The sequence below is a fragment of the Aspergillus vadensis genome (assembly GCF_003184925.1).
Source record: "Aspergillus vadensis CBS 113365 unplaced genomic scaffold BO88scaffold_4, whole genome shotgun sequence".
In the NCBI taxonomy this organism is placed as follows: Eukaryota; Fungi; Ascomycota; class Eurotiomycetes; order Eurotiales; family Aspergillaceae; genus Aspergillus; species Aspergillus vadensis.
In genome coordinates, this window is record NW_020292042.1 from 1,560,834 (window position 1) to 1,580,179 (window position 19,346).

The window sequence follows — 19,346 nt, forward strand, 5'->3', positions numbered from 1 at the left end:
GTATCGTACAATTAGTAGCGATTGCAGGGCCATGGTGGCACAGGTGAAACCGAATCACCTGCGATGGAATGTTCTAGCTGCATCACGACCGCCTTCCCTAGAGCAGGGGCTACGGCTCCTTCGTCTTGCCGGGTTTTCTCGCGAAAAGTCTCTTCGCACAGGTTGGTAGGCTGAGTCACTATTGTTGATGTCACGCCGATCCGTATTGTAGCCCCAATTGTGGTCTCTCTCCCAGGGGCGTTCGCCTCCGCCAGCATAGCTTGGAATGTAGGAGTCTAGGTTCCCTTCAGACCGCCCGCGAGCCTGGTGGCTTCTGTCGCGTCCCAATCTACCTATGCCACCGGAAGACCACATCTGGTGGTTTGACGTTGGCGGACGAGGTGGCAACCCCCCTCGGTGCCAGGCTCCTTGGCTGAAATCCTCCCCACCTGTCCTCGATCGAGCTGCGTGCATTTCGCAGTTACGATTGTCATAAGAGCGCTGTGGAGGGACTGCCTGAGCCCCGTTATTCCAAGTACCACGGGCTGCGTTTGGAAGACGACTATTTCGACTTTCGACGCCTGTTCTGTTCCCTGAACCACCTGCCCAACTTCCATTTGGGCCAACGATCCCTACAGCACCTCCTGCAGGTGCCGGTGGCATGGGTGCCTTTTGCCCACGGAATCTTCTCCTATCAAGCTCATGGGAGTCTTCAAAAGAAGGTAACTCTCCAGGTCGAGCAGGTAGTGGTGGGCTAGAAAAGTAAGGATGTTTCAAAGCATCGATAGCATTGATCCGCTTCCGCCAGTCGAGCTTCAAAAGCTCACTAAGCAAGGAAATCGCTATAGGACCTTGTCTGAGAAGAGGTTAGGCACATATTCGAAGTTTCCCATTCAACTGGTCTTTTTGGAGGGGGGACGATACTCTTTGAATACTTCACGTAAGTTTCCCGGTCTGTTACCAAAATTCTTCACTCCCTCACACCCTGGTAGTGAAGACCACCCTGGCATAGTCTCTTCTGTAGGCGAGCCTACAAGACTGAAAATCATCTGCGCCTGGTTGAGGTCGCTACTCCCGGCAAGGATCGGTTTTCCTTTGAACATTTCCCCGAAGACGCATCTGCGAGTGTTAGACTAACATCACCACGGAGATCGGGATAATTGATTTACCCAACGCCCCACATGTCGATAGCTGTCGTATAACGCCGGAGTTGTAGAAGCAATTCAGGGGGGCGATACCATCGGGTCACAACGAGCGTAGTATAATCCCTTCGAGCTTCTCCACCGCCTCGCCCAGGCTGAGGAGGGGCCTCTTCATATGGTCGGGCCAATCCGAAATCAGCAATTTGAAGTATGCCTCTATTGCTAATAAGGAGGTTGGCAGCTATCAGGTGGTTAGTCGGAGAGGCTGTATTGCTGCTTTTTGGTTCACCGACCCTTCATGTCTCGATGTAATATACGATTCTATAACAAGTTAGGGCAGAGATCTCAAATAATTCTCAAGAACTAGTACCTCATGTAAATACCTAAGACCTTCAAGAAGCTGAAGCATATAACACTTGATTTGAGCTTCAGTGAACTGAACGGCAGGATTCTCTAGAAGGCCTGAGAGATCGTGCTCCATATAAGGCGTTACCATGTACATGCTTGGCTTTTTACGTCCTTCCCCTGTGCTGGTATAAGCACGTTTCGATTTGCGGTAGGAAGTTTTACTTACCTTTACTCCGTTCGACTGCCATTTCCTTAAGATGTAGGATATTAGTGTGAGACAGCATCTTGAGAAGTTTAATTTCACGAAGCGCGGTTATGGGGAACTTCGAGGGCATCGATTAGCATCTACTAATGCGGTGCTCCCAGTCGGTCATCTTACCCCGTCTCTCTCATTATGCATGAGTATCTTTTTGAGAGCAACGACAGCATTGTCCTTTTTCGATCTCGCTTTGTAGACCTCACTGTAGATATTCAGTTTGAGAACACATTGTTGTAAAGGCTTTCTGAAACCCACCCAAAAGTACCCTCACCAAGCTTACCCAAGAATTCAAACTCACGTATGCTAGTGCACCCATGGAATCGGTTGTTGCCATTGCTGTCTCTCTCGAGAGATACTATGACCATTTTCTACCCACACTCTCCTCACCAAAGTGATCATATATGCAAATGATAATGCCAACCGTGCAAGATCGGGACAAATGTGAGGCTCTATCTCCCCGATACAATGCTCGAACCGCGTTGCAATACAAGGTATGATTTGTTAGCGTCAGGGCAAAGGCGAAGGTCGCGCGGATCCTTGACCACTGCGATTTTTCTAGAGTAAAAAAGCTCGGCTGAGTCACACTTCTCGAGAAACTGTTGTGTGATAGCCAAATAAATATATGGCTTGTATCAGAAAGAAATTTGTGAATACCTAACAATATCAGATTGATAGCAGGAAGACTGTAGAAGACTGTTGTTTTCAAGGTAGTATGGGACGTGATCCGTTCGCTCGTATAAGAGCCAGAGCTATCATAGTGCTCCGATAATTCAACGTATAATTTTACTGGATGACGATCATGATCTCACTAGCTGAGATGGTACGAAGGAAGATAGATTGTCCCTGACTTCAAACCGTGCCGGCTGTTACCTGGAGCAGAATTCTTGGTATCACGTGATTATGTAATGCTAACCATCTAGTCCGTACCGATCCCTCACTGCTATTGATTTACCTTTCTTCAAACCCCAGTCCTGATACATAAGGTCCTCAAACGGCAGAAAAGTATGCACGTCGAATCTTCTATCACCCCTTTTTTAATCCTTTTATTGCCTGGGACTGACTTGTTACGTACAGATATGGCTGCAAACCACCCAATCCATATTCATCCCGCTCGACCTCTCTATCGTTTCACCGCGACTGCATTGGGAGCTAGCATGTGGTTCTTTGTACGAATCTCACGCGATTATATGGCGAATAGTGCTAACCATCACTTTTTGCGGATCTATAGCTGATGTACAGGGCGAAGAAAGACGGTCCTGCTTTGTTGGGTTGGAAGCATCCTTGGGACCATTGATTGCCGAATATTCTCCGACCTGAGTACGGTCTCGCTTGTTGAGAATGTAAGACAGTTGATTTTCTTGAGGATTACATCAAATATCTCAATTGAGTTGTAAACACAAAGGTCCTCGCTTTCTGTCGTCATTGAAGGAACCATCCACTCAAACTTTCAAGTCAGAATAACGACAATCATAAGAATAGGATATATGCAAAAGTGGGATTCCATCTACCCTTGCATTTCCTCGAGTAGTACCTTGTACTGGCGACGCTTTTTGGGGTGACCTGGTCGCAACACTGTGTACATGCGCCCTAGCAAATGAGCCAATCTAGGAAAGAGATTCCTTTCTGCCAACCAAGAGAACAAAAAGCTCAAGGCAGCAAGTATCAGCAACCACCACGCAAAACTTTCCGGCAGGTACGTCAATTGTATGACCCGCTTCAGCCAATGTGAGGGTGTAAACAGCATGTAGCAGGATATCATCAAATCCACAATTATCATAGAGAGAAATGGTTCTAGACTCTGTTAGTGACATGGCCGATCACACATGCTTGGGGGGACTGACTGTTAGAGCTCATCGGTTTTCTGAAAGGCGGTCCGACGCTAAGGACAACACTTGACAGGATGTACTGAAAACAGGAAAGCAAAAACAGAACTGTGTTCTCGGAATTCTCAATGTTGCTTTCCTCGAGATCTAGTTGAGGGGGTTGAAACCTAAGAAGGTCAATGGTTGTCTTGTAAGCAAGCTTGAGCTAAGGAAAAGCCAAGTTACCCACCAGGGTTGCGATTTCACAGTCTCAAATGCAATTAATTGAGTCAGAATGCATATCATTATTTGACCTAGCAGCGGGATTAAGACTTTGCGTGATACAAGATCAGCAGTGGGTCGTTTCCGCGATAATACAGGGTTTGGCTTGGTCCATCCCACTGGTGAGCAGAGTCAGTCTAAAATTCACCCGGTGGTTGACATCCTTGATCCAGCTAAGACACTTACTAAAGATCGCTATCGGTAATATGAGGCATAAGTCGATATAAAGAAACTTCATGCTTTGTTAGCAGGTTATATATTGTCTCTCAGGAACCTCGAGATTCACCTGGAAGTCACCAAGATTTGACGCTGATGCGTATAAGAAACTGACAGTTGAAAACTGAATTGCTGAATATAGGCTCATGTACTTGAAGCAGCAAAAGCTTGTGACCAAGGCACCTCGGCCTTCCCTGTTTCCTTGTTAGACGTCCAATGCAACATTTGATATGTTTAGTTCGAATGTTTGGTACCTGATCAGCGTCGGAACACATGATATGTCGAAGCGGCGGCTGGTGAATGGAGCAGCAACTGAAGCTTCGGCATCTGATAGGGAAACACCGACATCAGCGGCTTTTAATGCACCACAGTCATTGGCACCGTCGCCGCAAAATCCACAGCAATAGTCTAGGGATTGAAGCTTCTCCACTAGTTCATGTTTCTCATCAGGTGACATTCTCGCGAACACTTTTCCACGCACAAGAACCTGCAAGTAGTGTTAATACGAAAGCAAAATCAATATCGCAACAAAACGCCAACTCTACTCGTAGACCTATGCCGGTATACACACCCTTTTGATAAGCAACTCGCTCCCAAAGTCCACGATCCACCTAAACATCTCGCCGCTGATGGCGAGAGTGTAATGGCTGAGGCTACAGGCATTGCCTGGTATAGATAAGTCTACAGCCGTCGAATCCACCGAAAGCTTCTCGCCGTTAGCCATGCCCACTCTTCTTTTCAAGGTGAATCAAACACCATACCATAAGAGTACTTGGATTAAGCTTCAGTGCTGGATTGTCTACACTCTCCCAGCAAAGACAGTCATCGGACGCATGTTCAGGAGAATGACCTGGTGCAAGATTAATAATAGCAATGACGCCTTGTGAGGACAGCTGACCTTGTACGAAGCGAGGAACAAAGCATTGTTCATCTCCACTAATTAGTCCGCATTCGCGAGCAACACTTACTGCAGTCAATATGTTATCACCTGTACACATTATGTTGCGTATCCCTGCTTTATTTAGCTCAGCAATAGTTTCGGCCGTGTTTGGTTTCAGTTTGTTTTCGAATATGATAAAGCCAAGAAACTCCAGATCACTTTCAGCATCAGCACGGGCCATTTTCTGGACTCTCATCCAGCTTAATTTTGGTTCATATTTCGCCGCACAAGCGATGACACGATAGCCCTTGTGGGTATAGTTACTCAGGAGCTCATCGAAATCGTGAGGCACTACATAGTCATGCATCAGCTTCAAATTAGAACCTAAGCAGGTGCAACCTTACCGCTGCTTGGAAGACATATGGCCTTCACACTTTCTGGTGCACCTTTCACGAAAGTGCTAGCACCAGTGTCACCATACTGGCGTACAATAACACTTGCTCGACGGAGATGTGACACGAACTCAAAGGCACGCAAAATGCCGAGTTCTAGTGGTGCCTAGGTTTGCATGGTCAGATTCGAACACTTTGCCATTTATAAGCATCAAATGGGCGTACAGACCTCTATTTTATTTCGCTGATAAGCACTGGTTGGGTTTTCATTGACTGGTGGTCTCGCAATTGACGGTAATATCGTCTCGGAATCCGCTTCTTCAACATGGCTACCACCTTCTTCGAAGGACCAACCGGTGAATTGAAACATTTTAACATCTAGGGGGTCCCCAAGAAGTTCGCCGTCCACAACTCTCAAGGAGTGGCATGTTGCCATGGTGTAAAGGGTGTTGTTATACCTGCTCATATCTTGAATGCTGTTTGTATATGATGATGTCGGAGAAGCGAGACAGAGCTTAGGGAGCAGGTCGGAGAACCTGCGAACTGATAAGCAAATGTATGAAGTATAGTGTGCACGCATATGAACCTTCTATTGTGGTCCACGATCCGCACTCCTAGTACATCCAGTCCATCTTCCGTGAGAGTACCTGTCTTATCGAAACAGACCACATCCAACTTGCCCCCTACATTGACCCTGTCGAAAAGCTTAACATAGTCTCATTTGGGGCTTGGTGTATTTTCAAACCTTTGTGGACTGATGCAATATATTTTATGTGCCTTAAGTCGTGAGAGGGCGAAGTTGGTTCCAATGCTCAGCGTGGCCGGCAACGCCGGAGGCACAACGATTGTGATCAGGTCAAGTGCCCTAACGATGATCAAATGCCATGAAAGCTGTATCTTGTTAGTTACAGTAATTATCTCTTGGCATCCAAGTTATGCTTACACCGAGGCGTATGAAATTGACAAACGAGGCCACGAAACCTAAAATCGCTATGATGGCCATAACAGATATATATCGGAATGAGTCCCGGTAAAAGCTAAAGCCGGAAGGCTTTGGGAAGAGCATCGATCGAACAAGGGCCCCTTTCGTGGTCAGGAAACCTGTTCGCACAACGACTGCCAAAGCAATAGCTTCGTCATCATCAACGCCTTGGGGACGACGTGCTCGAATTACTTTCGTACCGCTGAACAAGAAATGTCTTGCAAGAGCGGGATGGATTGAGGGTGCGCTCAAATTTAGATATTTGAGGGCATCGTCTGTCAGGGGGACTTTAGAAACAGGAACAGATTCACCTGTACCTCCATTAGATTCTCATTAAAAACCTTGGGAGATGATACTCGAACCTGTAAGCATGCTTTCGTTCACAATACAATCCCCGGATAACAATATACAATCACAAGGTACATAGTTCAGGGAGGGGTCAGAAAATTCGTAAACATCACCCGGAACAAGCTCCCGAGAGGGGACAGATCTCCCTGTTTGGAGAAAGGAACGTTAATCCTGCATCAGGATTGGAGGATTTTAAAAAATTGGCTTACAGAACCCGTTCCTAAGCACACGGATATCACACTCAAACAGTGAAATATGTCTCAAGCGGTTCATTGTCTAGATAGAGTTAGCACACCAGCACATTGGTTTGGCAAGAACAGCATACTGCTTTGGTTTCAATTATAGTAGCACTTATACTTATCACAGAGATGGAAAAGATGCAGACCGCATAATAGTAATACTGGTCAAGCGACCAGAGGACAAGGCTAGCAAGTTGGAAGATATAAAATGGGTGAAAAGCCTGGAACAGTGAGCATGCCAATCCAACATTGAACGTCGGTGAACAAGTACCTCATCCATAAGAAGTTGGAAAACAGATTTCTGCTGAATATCAATGAGATTCTTGCCAAACACCTGTTCACGGCTATCACGGTCATCGGCATCCAGTCCAGCTCTCATCCCTTTCGCGTTCGTCCAGGAAGGGTCTTTCCAGCCACCGATTAAACAAAATTGGTCATCGGCTGGGTGGTAAATAAGCCGAAGATATCTGTAATCAATGTACCGCAATTGATAGATTGTTGGATCATTGTCCTCATCATACGACGCGTAGTTAGGACTGAAGACTGTGGAGAGAGGACGACCGTATACTTCAGTATGGACGGTCTGAATGTCAAGTTGATTCCATTGATCCTAGCCCAGTTCAGTGATAAGGTTTTATTGTTCCATATGTAATATTGCTTACCTCAATTACAACCCATTGACACGTTTGTAGAGGTGTTGGCATTCCCATCAAACGGATTCGGTATTTTGGAAACCAACGAAATAGGAGATAGAAAACCCCGAGCGACAACAGGCAAGACAGATAATACAATAGCAGACCGGTAGGACTCGTCGAAAAGCCCGCAATCACGATAGTCAAGTCTTCCGAAACGATGTGAACCTTTTGGCTTACCCTTTGATCGCCTCTATGGCAATAATCACGCGACGAAGCTGATAGAGACCTTCGTAGAAGAGGGTCTTGAACAGAGTCTCTAGAAAAGGACGGACGTTTAGAGGATCTAATTGACTCGTTCGCCTCAATATCAGATAAGTTGTCAACGTCACTTTCAGCATCTATGGTATCTTCGTTTGGCCAGTCCAGGTGTTCCTGATCTTCCTGGAAATAGGTGAAGCTTGTGGTGGAATCCTTGCGGTTCCGACGGTGGGAAAAGGAAACAACACTGGAAGGGATACTCTCTGAAATCGGTCCGTCATATATCTAGTATAGATAGTTACGTTCATTGTTCCACAAGCTTCGCCGGCATCTGAACGCACCTCATTGCGGGCCATTTCAACGTCTGAAACAACGCTATAGCTGGAAGACCATCAGTGAGGCCCACCACGAGGGTATTGTCTAGTGTGAAGAACCTGCTTCTTATTGAATTGCGGCGACGATCAGCCCCAATTGAAAATATGGGTGACTGAGCCTCTAGTGGTGGTTGTATATCAGACTCCATCTTGATAATGTTACTTCCTATGCGCTTTTGAAGGTCTGCTTCGACTTCGTATAGAGGTCGATTTTTGTTGACACCGACAGGCAATGGACGGAAATTAGAGTGGTTTATTTGACTCTTCGCATGCCGAAAAGTAACCAATCTCGTCACGCTGAACAATCAAAGTTAACACTGCGTAGGATGTCTGATTTATCAATATGTGTTTGTGCGTGGACTAACGTGATGGTCCGAAGATGCTCTTTATGACCGGCTTGACGTCTTATCTCCACGTGACTATCTAGATGGCGGGATGTTGTCACGGTACGCATCGAGTTATGAATCCTTCCTCAATCCGCATACAAAGTTTGCTGTCTGTAGATAAAAAATCTTGTCAGCCAAAACTTTTGATATATCAATACTACCCAGGAATTAGCCAATAGCATAGCTCATATTGGCCAATATCGGGTATCAAAGAAACTTGCACTCTACTACATTTGTAACCTGTTTACTATATGCCCTGCTCTCGAGTGTCGGAGCAGAGGTAAGGAGTCTTAACTTGCCTATGACCCGCAGGACCATGGCCGCGTATGACTCTGGTGAAATGATATCATCCTGGTGTCTTCTCAATTGCTCGTCGCCCAAACCTCCCTCCGCCAGCTGTTTCTGGGGCGCTTGGATAACACCATCGTATACAGCAAGGACAGCCCTAAAGTGAGTTTCGTCGTGTATCTGTATTTTGACAAGGTAGTATGGACTACTCCGTGGTGAATATTGGAAAGTTAAGGAAGACTTGTAGATTCCGCTGCATTTACGGTATTCTGGAACTAGAAGGCCATAGTTTCGAGGCCATTGACTACTCTGAAGTATAGAAGGCTATACCATATATTGTACTATTGACTAAGGAGATAGATAATGGTAATTATTAACTAGTTAGTTAGCTAGTTAAAATAAAAAAAAAAAGCCTTGGAATGACAAAGCACATGGCCTGCCGACACCAGTAATTGATACTGTATTGTTGGGAGCTTTTGAAAAGTTCTCAACAGCCAGCGCCCCCGTCCCGCCAAGCCCCTCGGCCCAAGGGCGCTAAGGATCCCACCAAGCCAGTATTATTCCAGACCTCGCGAAACGTATCAAATTCTTCCTTAACTCTCTTCGCCAGACCCCTCTACCAAACCATCTCCTCGTTACCCACTCTCCCCCCTAAACAGCACTGTCAAGATGTCTGAGCCCATCAGGAATAAGAAAGCGGACTTTCCAGTGGCTCCGTAAGTCTCCCTTCATCGAACTACCAACTTCTTAAACATTTTGTTGTATGCTATGCTCTTTGATCTCTGACAAGATATGACGGTTGCAGGACACCACAAAATACCCCGGCCAACAATGCTCCTATTTCTTCCCATGCCCAGCAACCTGGAATTGCTAGTATCAAAGAAGGTAAAATCCCTGATTTCCTTTGAGATCGTTTCTCATACAAACCAATCATAGAGTCTCTTGACCATGCTACGGCGGCTTCCCTATTTGCACGCAACCCCGGGCTCGTTTCGATGATCCAGGGGAAACTTGGATCTCTTGTTGGCCGCTCTTCGGGCTACATTGAATCTTTACCCGTGTCAGTCCGCCGGCGCGTTGCTGGCCTGAAGGGTATCCAGAAGGAGCACGCTAAATTGGAAGCTCAGTTTCAGGAAGAAGTACTGGAACTCGAGAAGAAGTATTTCGCGAAGTTTACTCCCTTGTATCAGAGGCGTTCCACGATAGTCAACGGAGCCGCGGAGCCTACGGATGGTGAAGTTGAAGCGGGACAGGGTGATGAAGAGGATGTTGACTCTAAAGATGATGCTGAGGCCACCAAAGAAGAGGATCAGGAGTCCCAAATTGCCGGTATACCTGAATTTTGGCTCTCAGCTATGAAGAACCAGATTTCTCTCGCAGAAATGATCACCGAGCGAGATGAAGAGGCTTTGAAACATCTCGTCGATATCCGTATGGAATACCTCGACCGCCCAGGCTTCCGTCTCATCTTCGAATTCTCGGAGAATGCCTATTTCACAAACAAGACTATCTCGAAGACCTACTACTACAAGGAAGAAAACGGCTACGGTGGTGATTTCATCTACGATCACGCCGAAGGCACTAAGATCGATTGGAAGGCTGAGAAAGATCTTACTGTCCGCATTGAGAGCAAGAAACAGAGAAACAAGAGTGAGTATCGAAATAGCATTTATCGAATGTGCACTGTAGCTGACATTTCTCAGACACGAAACAGACTCGGATTGTCAAAATTACCGTCCCCACGGAGTCATTTTTCAACTTCTTCTCCCCCCCTCAGCCCCCGACTGACGATGATGATACCGTTGCTACTGATATCGAGGAGCGACTCGAACTCGATTATCAGCTCGGTGAAGACATCAAGGAGAAGCTCATCCCCAGAGCCATTGACTGGTTCACGGGAGAGGCCCTTCAGTTCGAAGAGCTGGGCGACGATATGGATGCCGATGAATACGACGACGAGGACGATGAAGATGAGGATGAGGATGATGAAGACGATGATGATGAGAGGAGATCCGACCGGGATGTTGACGATGACTCCGATGAAGAGGTACGCATTCATTGATCATCGCTTGCTTATACCGTCTGTCCATGCTGACACCAGAACAGGATGGCACCTCAAAGCCAAAGAAGGAGGCGGCAGAATGTAAACAAAGCTGAGAATTTTCAGCATGGCTCAATAAACCAAGCTCGGAGCATGCATGAATCAGTTCATCACGCCTAGCCCTCAAGTGGTGTTTTTTCCTTTTCTTTTTTTATGTCATTTCGATGTTTTCGCCTTTACTTTATCATATTTTATTATTTATTTGTCACTGTTCCCACTCCCGGTCCTTTTGACTTGTTGTTTCCGCCTAGTAATCTTGCCTCAGAATGTTGTCCCAATGTCTTGGGAAGCGCTTTTGTAGTGCAATTAATCCATTGGCGTTTCCTTGTTCAAGGCATCGTGCGCATCGCTAGTCTTGTTGCGTGACACATATTTCTAATCACTTTCTATCCAAATATTGTGTCCAAGCAACGATACGAAGCATGAACTTACTCCAGACTTGGGAAGTACACAGAGGTCGTATGTCGGCTTGCTCTCGTCATGGCCCTGTGTTGGGGGGAAGAATAAAAAAACAGCCCTTCGCGGCCAGAGAATCATAATTTCTACTGTTGCTAATAACAAAAGCGCTAAGTTTTGCTCTTCCAAACCGGCGACTTCATACGAAACGAACGAAAAAGCTGCTTCTACGCCCATAGTGGGTAGCATGGTGCATACAGTAGATAGTTTGGTCCGTCTTAGCTAATCCTTAGTGTTCCTTCACCGCCTGTTCTGTCACCATCTTCTGTTGATGTAAGACTGTCTATGCTCTGCAGAGCATCTGCCACAATTTGGACTCGCAGCTGCATATGAGCTAGAAAATTGTCCGTTCTATTCATTCTTGTATAAGTATGTCTCTGGGGAAGAGTAGACAACCCCTTGATAGCTTCTGATTATCATCAATACCTAAATAGCAGTAATACATGATGTTCATACTTTCTGGCTCTTGGCGCTGGTGCTGACAACTGTGGGGATCGCGTCGACAAGTGGCGCCGCTCTCCAGGCGCCGCCTCAGGGGTTGCGGCTCGGTAACGCCAGCTGTTAGCCAGTTCAGTAATTTCTCCCTGAAGCGAAGCATGATGCCTTCTTCTGACTTATAATCAAGGATAGAGCCCGTCGTTACCACTACCAGACGGGAAATCATTTCTCGAATTGCTTTAATTAGTTGTGCTTTTCCCTTACCTCCTCACTAGATGCCTTTTAACATCGATTATTCGAACAGATCCTCCGAACGTCCTGCATAGGTTGCTTTCTCCGGTCACGTCAAGATATAGAGAGACAACATATCTACAGATCTGAACGCAATGGCTCACAATTACGAGGTCGGAACAAGGGCTTGGCAACCTGATCCGACCGAGGGATGGGTCGCATCTGAAGTCAAAGAGAAGTTGGTTGATGGGGACAAAGTGCAGCTTGTCTTCCTGATAGAAAATGGAGAGGTTCGTACCATACGATCTGTTTGGGTATCTCGCATAGAAGATATGATATCAACTGACAGATTCATGTGCGAAGACAAAAACACTGGAAACAACCCAGGCCGAGTTACAGGTAGACAACAATCCAAAACTGCCGCCCTTGATGAATCCTGCCATGCTCGAAGCCAGCGAAGACCTTACAAACCTGTCTCATCTGAATGAGCCAGCCGGTGGGTGTGCCTCCGAAGCAAGATTACGGTGATTACTGAGTCCCTTCCAGTTTTGCAGGCCATCAAGCTGCGTTATGCCCAGAAGGAAATATACACATATAGCGGCATCGTTCTTATTGCTACCAATCCATTCGCCCGGGTCGATTCACTTTACGTTCCGCAAATGGTGCAAGTATATGCTGGAAAACATAGGGCATCTCAGGCGCCACACCTCTTTGCTATCGCCGAGGAAGCGTTTGCGTAAGAGCGACTCCTTTTCTACAAAAAACCACCTGTGTTCTTGCTTACGATATTGGTATAGTGACATGCTACGCGATGGAAAAAATCAAACGATTGTAGTCTCTGGTGAATCAGGTGCCGGGAAAACGGTCAGCGCAAAGTACATTATGCGTTATTTTGCAACCCGCGAGTCTTCAGATCAACCTGGAAAGTATACTACCAGTCGAGCAGATGCCATCAGTGAAACCGAAGAGCAAATCTTGGCCACAAATCCTGTCATGGAAGCTTTCGGAAATGCCAAAACCACCCGCAACGATAATTCTTCGCGCTTCGGAAAGTACATTGAGATAATGTTCGATGACAGGACCAATATAATTGGCGCAAAGATACGAACTTATCTTCTTGAACGATCTCGACTTGTCTTCCAGCCACTGAAAGAGCGCAATTATCATATATTCTACCAAATGGTTGCCGGTGCCACTGACCCCGAAAAACAGGAGCTTGGCCTTACGTCCGTCGAAGATTTCGATTATCTTAACCAAGGTGGTACACCGACGATTGATGGTGTTGATGACAGAGCCGAATTCAATGCGACAAAGAAGTCCTTGAGTACTATAGGGGTCCCGGAAAAAACGCAGGCGGAAATATTTCGTGTGCTCGCTGCTTTGTTGCACCTTGGGAATGTCAGAATAACCGCCACCAGGACAGATTCGAATTTGTCTTCCTCGGAACCTTCACTTGTTCGAGCTTGCCAATTGCTTGGAATTGACGCCAACGAGTTTGCGAAATGGATAGTCAAAAAACAATTGATTACGCGAGGGGAAAAGATAACGTCAAACCTAACTCAACAACAGGCCACGGTGGTCAGGGACTCAGTTGCTAAATTCATTTATTCTAGCCTATTCGATTGGCTTGTTGATAGAATCAACCAAGGTCTGGCTACCGATAGTATTCTGAACAAGTTCAAGTCTTTCATTGGCGTCTTGGATATCTACGGGTTCGAACATTTTGCGAAAAATTCTTTCGAGCAGTTTTGCATCAACTACGCCAATGAGAAGCTGCAGCAAGAGTTTAACCAGCACGTGTTCAAACTGGAACAGGAAGAATATGTGCGCGAGCAGATAGACTGGACGTTCATTGACTTTTCGGATAACCAACCTTGTATTGACCTAATTGAAGCAAAATTGGGCATCTTATCCCTTTTGGATGAAGAATCCCGGTTGCCTATGGGCTCGGATGAGCAATTCGTGACCAAACTGCACCACAATTTCGCCGCAGATAAGCAGAAGTTCTACAAGAAGCCCCGGTTCGGCAAGTCCGCGTTTACGATATGTCACTATGCGGTCGATGTGACCTACGAGTCCGACGGCTTCATAGAAAAAAACCGGGACACTGTTCCAGACGAGCATTTGGAGATTCTGCGAGGCTCATCCAATGAGTTCGTGAAAGAAATTTTAGACACGGCAGCAGCCGTTCGCGAGAAAGATTCGGCATCCATCTCATCCAAGCCCGTGGCTGCCCCAGGTCGAAAAATTGGCGTTGCTGTCAATCGCAAGCCAACTCTGGGAGGGATTTTCAAATCATCATTGATTGAGCTCATGAACACAATCAACTCTACCGACGTGCACTATATACGCTGCATCAAACCTAATGAGGCTAAGGAGTCGTGGAAATTCGAAGGGCCGATGGTACTCAGTCAGCTGAGAGCCTGTGGTGTCCTTGAGACTGTACGGATCAGTACTGCTGGATATCCTACACGCTGGACTTACGAGGAATTTGCAATCCGGTACTACATGCTTTGTCACTCATCGCAATGGACGTCAGAAATTAGGGATATGTGCCATGCCATTCTACAAAAAGCTCTTGGGGATGGCACCCAGCAAAAGCAAGATAAATACCAACTGGGTTTAACGAAGATATTCTTTCGAGCAGGCATGCTTGCTTTTCTCGAGAATCTTCGCACATCAAGATTGAATGGGTGTGCTGTTATGATACAGAAGAACCTTCGATGCAAGTACTACCGCCGCAGATATCTTGAGGCTCGTGCCTCTATCCTCACAACACAGGCTCTTATTAGAGGTTTCTTGGCAAGGCAACGTGCAGCTGAGATACGGCAGGTCAAGGCAGCTACGACTATCCAGAGGGTATGGCGAGGACAGAAGGAGCGGCGGAATTACAGCCGCATTCGTGCCAATTTCATTCTTTTCCAGTCAGTTGCGAAGGGATTCCTTTGCCGTCAGAATATCCTCGACACGATCCATGGCAATGCAGCCAAAGTAATACAGCGATCGTTCCGTTCCTGGCGGCAGCTACGCGCCTGGAGACAATACCGCAGGAAAGTGATCATTGTCCAGAATCTCTGGAGAGGAAAGCAGGCCAGGAGAGAGTACAAAAAGCTCCGCGAGGATGCTCGGGACCTCAAACAGATCTCTTATAAGCTGGAGAATAAGGTGGTAGAGTTGACTCAGTACCTCGAATCCTTGAAGCGAGAAAATAAGTCACTCAACTCGCAACTGGAGAACTATGAGACACAAGTGAAGTCGTGGAGAAGCCGTCACAATGTGCTCGAGAATCGTTCGAAAGAACTACAGGCCGAAGCAAACCAGGCAGGTATCACTGCTGCTCGCTTAACTGCCATGGAGGAAGAAATGAACAAGTTACAACAGCACCATAATGATGCGCAGGCAACCATCAAGCGTCTACAAGAAGAAGAGAAGGTCTCACGTGAATCGATTCGTACCGCAAACCAAGAGTTGGAGAAACTTCAGCAGCTGAATACTGATGCTGAAAACGAGAAGGCAACCCTTCGTCAGCAGATAGTCGACCTCGAAGAACAGCTTGAGCTTGCAAAGAGGGTTGTGCCTGCCAACGGCACAAATGGAGACCAGCAGAACGGTGGGCCCATTCAGCCACCTGCGAGCGGCTTGATAAACCTCGTTTCTTCCAAGAAGCCCAAGCCTAAAAGACGAAGCGCCGGTGCTGAGCGGATCGATATTGATCGTTTCAGTGGTGCCTACAACCCAAGGCCGGTGTCGATGGCCATTCCTAGCTCGGCTATGGGCCGCCAGCATTTTTCAGGAAATGCTTTCTCTCCAGGCCTGGACTCCGTTGAGGTAGAGCTCGAGAATTTGTTGTCTGAAGAAGATGAGCTCAATGAAGAGGTGACAATGGGCTTGATACGCAATTTGAAAATCCCACTGCCCAGCTCTACACCTCCACCAACGGAGAAGGAGGTCTTGTTCCCAGCTTATTTGATCAATTTAGTGACTTCCGAAATGTGGAACAATGGCTTTGTGAAAGAGTCCGAGCGTTTCTTAGCCAACGTCATGCAGTCAATCCAGCAAGAGGTTATGCAGCATGACGGAGAAGATGCTATCAATCCTGGAGCCTTCTGGCTTTCGAATGTCCACGAAATGTTGTCTTTCGTTTTCTTGGCCGAAGATTGGTATGAAGCACAGAAGACGGATAATTTCGAGTACGATCGCCTTTTAGAGATTGTGAAGCATGATCTCGAAAGCCTGGAGTTCAACATTTATCATACGTGGATGAAAGTATTGAAGAAGAAACTTTACAAGATGATTGTACCAGCAATCATAGAATCCCAGTCCCTCCCTGGGTTCGTTACAAGCGAGACAAACAGGTTTCTTGGGAAGCTCTTACCCTCCAACAACAACCCAGCCTACAGTATGGATAACCTTCTCAGTCTCTTGAACAATGTCTACAAAGCGATGAAGGCTTTCTATTTGGAAGAGACTATTATCACACAGACGGTCACTGAGCTTCTCCGACTTGTTGGTGTCACTGCATTCAATGACCTTCTCATGCGGAGAAACTTTCTCTCCTGGAAACGTGGTCTGCAGATCAATTACAACATTACCCGCATTGAGGAGTGGTGCAAGAGCCATGATATGCCCGAGGGTACACTTCAGCTGGAGCATCTAATGGTAAGATACTTGTCGAGACGATGGAATTGTTCTATCCGCTAAATTCATCTCTTTCTAGCAAGCGACCAAGCTTCTTCAGCTGAAGAAGGCCACCTTGAATGACATCGAGATTATTCAAGATATTTGTTGGATGTGAGTTCCGATCAACTTTGTCCTGTTGAACTTCCATGCAGTACTGACAGTTTTAGGCTCTCGCCAAACCAAATCCAGAAACTTTTGAATCAGTATCTCGTGGCTGACTATGAGCAACCTATCAATGGTGAAATCATGAAAGCCGTGGCCTCCCGTGTCACCGAGAAGAGTGATGTTCTCCTCCTGACACCAGTTGACATGGAAGATAGTGGGCCGTATGAGATAGCGGAGCCACGTGTTATAACAGCCTTGGAGACATACACCCCGTCATGTAAGTGGACTTTAGCGGAAAATGCAACGAGTGATGCTAACGGTCTCTGAAGGGCTTCAAACGCCGCGACTAAAGCGATTGGCTGAAATCGTATCTGCCCAAGCAATGGCTCAGCAAGAGAGGATGGAGATGACGGAAAGCGGCGCGGCGACGATGGAATAGACCTTGTATATGAACAACGGAGTACTAGCAATTTCATAGAAACCATGATGATGAGCGTTTGTATCATGCTAGCCAGTTTATATAATAGTACATCTCTGTAAGCAGCCGAATGAAGGCCCCTCCTAAGTTGTTGCTCCGTTGCAGCTGAACCACACTACCGCCTGGTGGGGCTGCGGGGAAACAAGAATCTTAAGCGTTGGAGGATTGAACGAACCTTCGGCGGAACAGGTATATATATATCTAGTGCACCCCTGTCTATCCGTTCTGCTTCGTCTGTAGTCTGTCAACGGACAACCTACTGTCTGGATTTTTCTTGTTGCTCCTTTTAAGAATCCGACCGGCCTACGCAAAGATGGCCTCGATGAAAACAATAAACTTCATCACCGGCAACAAAAACAAGCTAGCAGAAGTGAAAGCGATATTAGGGACTGTGATCGACGTTGAAAATCAAGCAGTTGACCTTCCGGAGATACAGGGCACAATAGAAGAGATTGCCCGGGAGAAATGTCGACGTGCAGCAGAAGTGGTGAGTGACACCACAGAAAGCAGAATTTGCACAGCTCGAACACACTGACTCACTTCGGTCAGGTCGGAGGCCCGGTATTGACAGAAGATACTGCGCTTGAGTTTCACGCTCTTAAAGGACTGCCTGGCCCATACATGTATGTCTTCCCTCACCTAAGCATACTAACACTCCTAATAATTCTGCCTAGCAAATCATTCCTCGATGCCCTAGGCCATGAAGGCCTGAATAAATTGCTTGACTCATTTGAGACCAGAGCTGCGGAGGCTGTCTGCACTTTTGCCTTTTCCAGCGGACCCGGTTCGGATCCAATCTTATTCCAGGGTAGAACTGAGGTAGGATTGAGTGCGAACTCCACCTACCCTGTCAGAAGCTGACGCATCGCAAGGGAGCTATTGTGAGACCAAGAGGTCCTGCGAATTTTGGTATGTACAGGCGACTATTGGTTACAAAAATCAATGCTCACTAGCTCTTTCCAGGCTGGGATCCGATTTTCGAGTATCGCGGCAAGACTTACGCTGAAATGGACAAAGAGGAGAAGGTAATGGATTTGTCCCATCAGTTTCTTCAACCAGCCACTAACAACGGAGCAGAACCTCATCTCACACAGATATAAAGCCCTGGTCAAGTTGCAAGATTGGCTGGCCGACAGACGTCATTGATATAAATTGCAAGATTCACGGTGCGAATTGGTGTCGGTTTCGGCCGCCCCCTCCCCCGGATTGCCGTAGGTTAATCGAGATCTCAGGCTCGGTCATTTTTCCAAGATTGTACCCAGCTAGAAATCCTTGCGCAATTGGACTCTACATCATCATCCCTCTCACTATTCAATTCAACCACTAATTCCTCGTCGAAGGCTTCTCGAGCTTCGTCAAGCAAAACACCAAATATCTCGGCATCTAAATTTTCCTGCAGCTTCGTTTCATTGTATCCCCTGTAAACCGATAAGCTCCAATTAGCATTTCAGCTAATAGTGAAGGGGGAGGGCGGGGGTGGGAGCGGATGGCTTATAGTCCTTGTGGTGTACCTTGATGCGAGACGATCATAATGAACAGCAGTAGATGAGCAGCGTAATACAACGACCAAATCAATCCATGACTTGGGAAATAGATCGCATGCATGCCAGTCGATTAAATAGCCACCTTGAAGGACTTGATCCTCGATAGCGTCCAGGAGCTGCAATATGTATGTTAGGTAAACATGAGGAGTGCAAATTGGGACCAACTTATCAGACGACTGGAAACCAGACTAGAATAAGCGTTACATGAACGTACTTTGTCCTCATCCACAACCCAGGTTTGTAACTCGTGGTCATATGTCTCGTAGCAGTCTCGCTCTTTTGCGACATGGTTGATTGAAAGATGCCGCAGACCTGTCTCCTCGGCCAATTGTTCGCAATGGACGGTTTTTCCTACGCCGGGCGTGCCTGTTATTATCACATTTGGAGATGTCCGCATTATGCCTCATTAAAATGTGCGACGTGAATGAGTATTTCTTTCAATTTGCCCGATAAAGGCCGATAAAGTTTCAACTGTGAGGGGAAATTTTCCGTGGGGTAAGTAA

At 46.6% G+C, this 19,346-nt stretch overlaps 8 protein-coding genes across 8 annotated transcripts; 5 read left to right on the forward strand and 3 right to left on the reverse strand.

The window, feature by feature from the left end:
- Positions 1–15: 15 nt before the first annotated feature.
- On the reverse strand, positions 16–2,335 carry BO88DRAFT_215463 (CDC2/CDK family serine/threonine-protein kinase). The gene is made up of 8 exons (XM_025701956.1): positions 1,984–2,335; positions 1,849–1,930; positions 1,696–1,792; positions 1,492–1,640; positions 1,415–1,442; positions 1,149–1,362; positions 904–1,098; positions 16–835 (listed from the first exon to the last, which is right to left on the reverse strand). The coding sequence occupies exons 1-8, from the start codon at positions 2,091–2,093 to the stop codon at positions 55–57; spliced, it is 1,656 nt and encodes a 551-aa protein (XP_025566235.1). The 5' UTR covers positions 2,094–2,335; the 3' UTR covers positions 16–54.
- A 469-nt stretch (positions 2,336–2,804) lies between these two features.
- On the forward strand, positions 2,805–3,022 carry BO88DRAFT_333395 (uncharacterized protein; the record flags this gene model as incomplete). Its single annotated transcript, XM_025702762.1, has 2 exons — positions 2,805–2,894; positions 2,957–3,022. 2 exons carry the CDS (start codon positions 2,805–2,807, stop codon positions 3,020–3,022), a joined length of 156 nt encoding a protein of 51 aa, XP_025566236.1.
- Positions 2,957–8,541, reverse strand: BO88DRAFT_402665 (putative P-type ATPase). The gene is made up of 21 exons (XM_025706161.1): positions 8,197–8,541; positions 8,104–8,143; positions 7,532–8,047; positions 7,141–7,479; positions 6,956–7,090; positions 6,840–6,906; positions 6,645–6,776; positions 6,244–6,593; positions 6,046–6,191; positions 5,887–5,994; positions 5,530–5,836; positions 5,313–5,466; positions 4,927–5,259; positions 4,790–4,878; positions 4,600–4,734; positions 4,283–4,515; positions 4,099–4,222; positions 3,999–4,044; positions 3,781–3,931; positions 3,570–3,718; positions 2,957–3,519 (listed from the first exon to the last, which is right to left on the reverse strand). The coding sequence occupies exons 1-21, from the start codon at positions 8,283–8,285 to the stop codon at positions 3,233–3,235; spliced, it is 3,930 nt and encodes a 1,309-aa protein (XP_025566237.1). The 5' UTR covers positions 8,286–8,541; the 3' UTR covers positions 2,957–3,232.
- A 936-nt stretch (positions 8,542–9,477) lies between these two features.
- On the forward strand, positions 9,478–11,082 carry nap1 (histone chaperone NAP1; the record flags this gene model as incomplete). The annotated part of the gene is made up of 5 exons (XM_025706162.1): positions 9,478–9,526; positions 9,616–9,695; positions 9,747–10,460; positions 10,514–10,857; positions 10,917–11,082. Coding segments are annotated over 5 exons (1,238 nt in total), but the record flags the coding sequence as incomplete, so codon positions are not given.
- On the forward strand, positions 10,883–11,249 carry BO88DRAFT_215898 (uncharacterized protein). Its single transcript, XM_025701957.1, has one exon. The coding sequence runs from the start codon at positions 11,009–11,011 to the stop codon at positions 11,210–11,212; it is 204 nt and encodes a 67-aa protein (XP_025566239.1). The 5' UTR covers positions 10,883–11,008; the 3' UTR covers positions 11,213–11,249.
- Positions 11,250–11,956: 707 nt separating this feature from the next.
- On the forward strand, positions 11,957–17,332 carry BO88DRAFT_402669 (type V myosin). Its single transcript, XM_025706163.1, has 7 exons — positions 11,957–12,326; positions 12,400–12,532; positions 12,583–12,772; positions 12,834–16,695; positions 16,754–16,827; positions 16,884–17,098; positions 17,151–17,332. The coding sequence occupies exons 1-7, from the start codon at positions 12,192–12,194 to the stop codon at positions 17,258–17,260; spliced, it is 4,719 nt and encodes a 1,572-aa protein (XP_025566240.1). The 5' UTR covers positions 11,957–12,191; the 3' UTR covers positions 17,261–17,332.
- A 154-nt stretch (positions 17,333–17,486) lies between these two features.
- Positions 17,487–18,514, forward strand: BO88DRAFT_402671 (non-canonical purine NTP pyrophosphatase). Its single transcript, XM_025706164.1, has 6 exons — positions 17,487–17,786; positions 17,849–17,922; positions 17,974–18,118; positions 18,172–18,208; positions 18,263–18,324; positions 18,377–18,514. Exons 1-6 carry the CDS (start codon positions 17,613–17,615, stop codon positions 18,443–18,445), a joined length of 561 nt encoding a protein of 186 aa, XP_025566241.1. The 5' UTR covers positions 17,487–17,612; the 3' UTR covers positions 18,446–18,514.
- Positions 18,084–19,315, reverse strand: BO88DRAFT_402674 (nucleoside triphosphates FAP7). Its single transcript, XM_025706165.1, has 3 exons — positions 19,058–19,315; positions 18,811–18,959; positions 18,084–18,717 (listed from the first exon to the last, which is right to left on the reverse strand). Exons 1-3 carry the CDS (start codon positions 19,238–19,240, stop codon positions 18,528–18,530), a joined length of 522 nt encoding a protein of 173 aa, XP_025566242.1. The 5' UTR covers positions 19,241–19,315; the 3' UTR covers positions 18,084–18,527.
- Positions 19,316–19,346: the final 31 nt, after the last annotated feature.

Excerpts from the sequence above, each read along its gene's own strand:
- BO88DRAFT_215463 (XM_025701956.1), bottom strand. The coding sequence starts at position 2,093 with ATGGTCATAGTATCTCTCGAGAGAGACAGCAATGGCAACAACCGATTC. Across the intron at positions 1,793-1,848 it reads TGCATAATGAGAGAGACGGG|TTCCCCATAACCGCGCTTCG; the intron begins GTAAGATGACCG and ends ATGCCCTCGAAG. Across the intron at positions 1,443-1,491 it reads GTCTTAGGTATTTACATGAG|AATCGTATATTACATCGAGA; the intron begins GTACTAGTTCTT and ends AACTTGTTATAG.
- BO88DRAFT_402665 (XM_025706161.1), bottom strand. The coding sequence starts at position 8,285 with ATGGAGTCTGATATACAACCACCACTAGAGGCTCAGTCACCCATATTT. Across the intron at positions 4,223-4,282 it reads TGTGTTCCGACGCTGATCAG|GGAAGGCCGAGGTGCCTTGG; the intron begins GTACCAAACATT and ends ACAAGGAAACAG. Across the intron at positions 3,932-3,998 it reads ATTACCGATAGCGATCTTTA|TGGGATGGACCAAGCCAAAC; the intron begins GTAAGTGTCTTA and ends TCTGCTCACCAG.
- BO88DRAFT_215898 (XM_025701957.1), top strand. The coding sequence starts at position 11,009 with ATGAATCAGTTCATCACGCCTAGCCCTCAAGTGGTGTTTTTTCCTTTT.
- BO88DRAFT_402669 (XM_025706163.1), top strand. The coding sequence starts at position 12,192 with ATGGCTCACAATTACGAGGTCGGAACAAGGGCTTGGCAACCTGATCCG. Across the intron at positions 16,696-16,753 it reads TTCAGCTGGAGCATCTAATG|CAAGCGACCAAGCTTCTTCA; the intron begins GTAAGATACTTG and ends ATCTCTTTCTAG. Across the intron at positions 17,099-17,150 it reads GGAGACATACACCCCGTCAT|GGCTTCAAACGCCGCGACTA; the intron begins GTAAGTGGACTT and ends CGGTCTCTGAAG.
- BO88DRAFT_402671 (XM_025706164.1), top strand. The coding sequence starts at position 17,613 with ATGGCCTCGATGAAAACAATAAACTTCATCACCGGCAACAAAAACAAG. Across the intron at positions 17,787-17,848 it reads GTCGACGTGCAGCAGAAGTG|GTCGGAGGCCCGGTATTGAC; the intron begins GTGAGTGACACC and ends CACTTCGGTCAG. Across the intron at positions 18,325-18,376 it reads AAATGGACAAAGAGGAGAAG|AACCTCATCTCACACAGATA; the intron begins GTAATGGATTTG and ends ACAACGGAGCAG.
- BO88DRAFT_402674 (XM_025706165.1), bottom strand. The coding sequence starts at position 19,240 with ATGCGGACATCTCCAAATGTGATAATAACAGGCACGCCCGGCGTAGGA. Across the intron at positions 18,960-19,057 it reads GGGTTGTGGATGAGGACAAA|CTCCTGGACGCTATCGAGGA; the intron begins GTACGTTCATGT and ends TACATATTGCAG. Across the intron at positions 18,718-18,810 it reads TATGATCGTCTCGCATCAAG|GGGATACAATGAAACGAAGC; the intron begins GTACACCACAAG and ends ATCGGTTTACAG.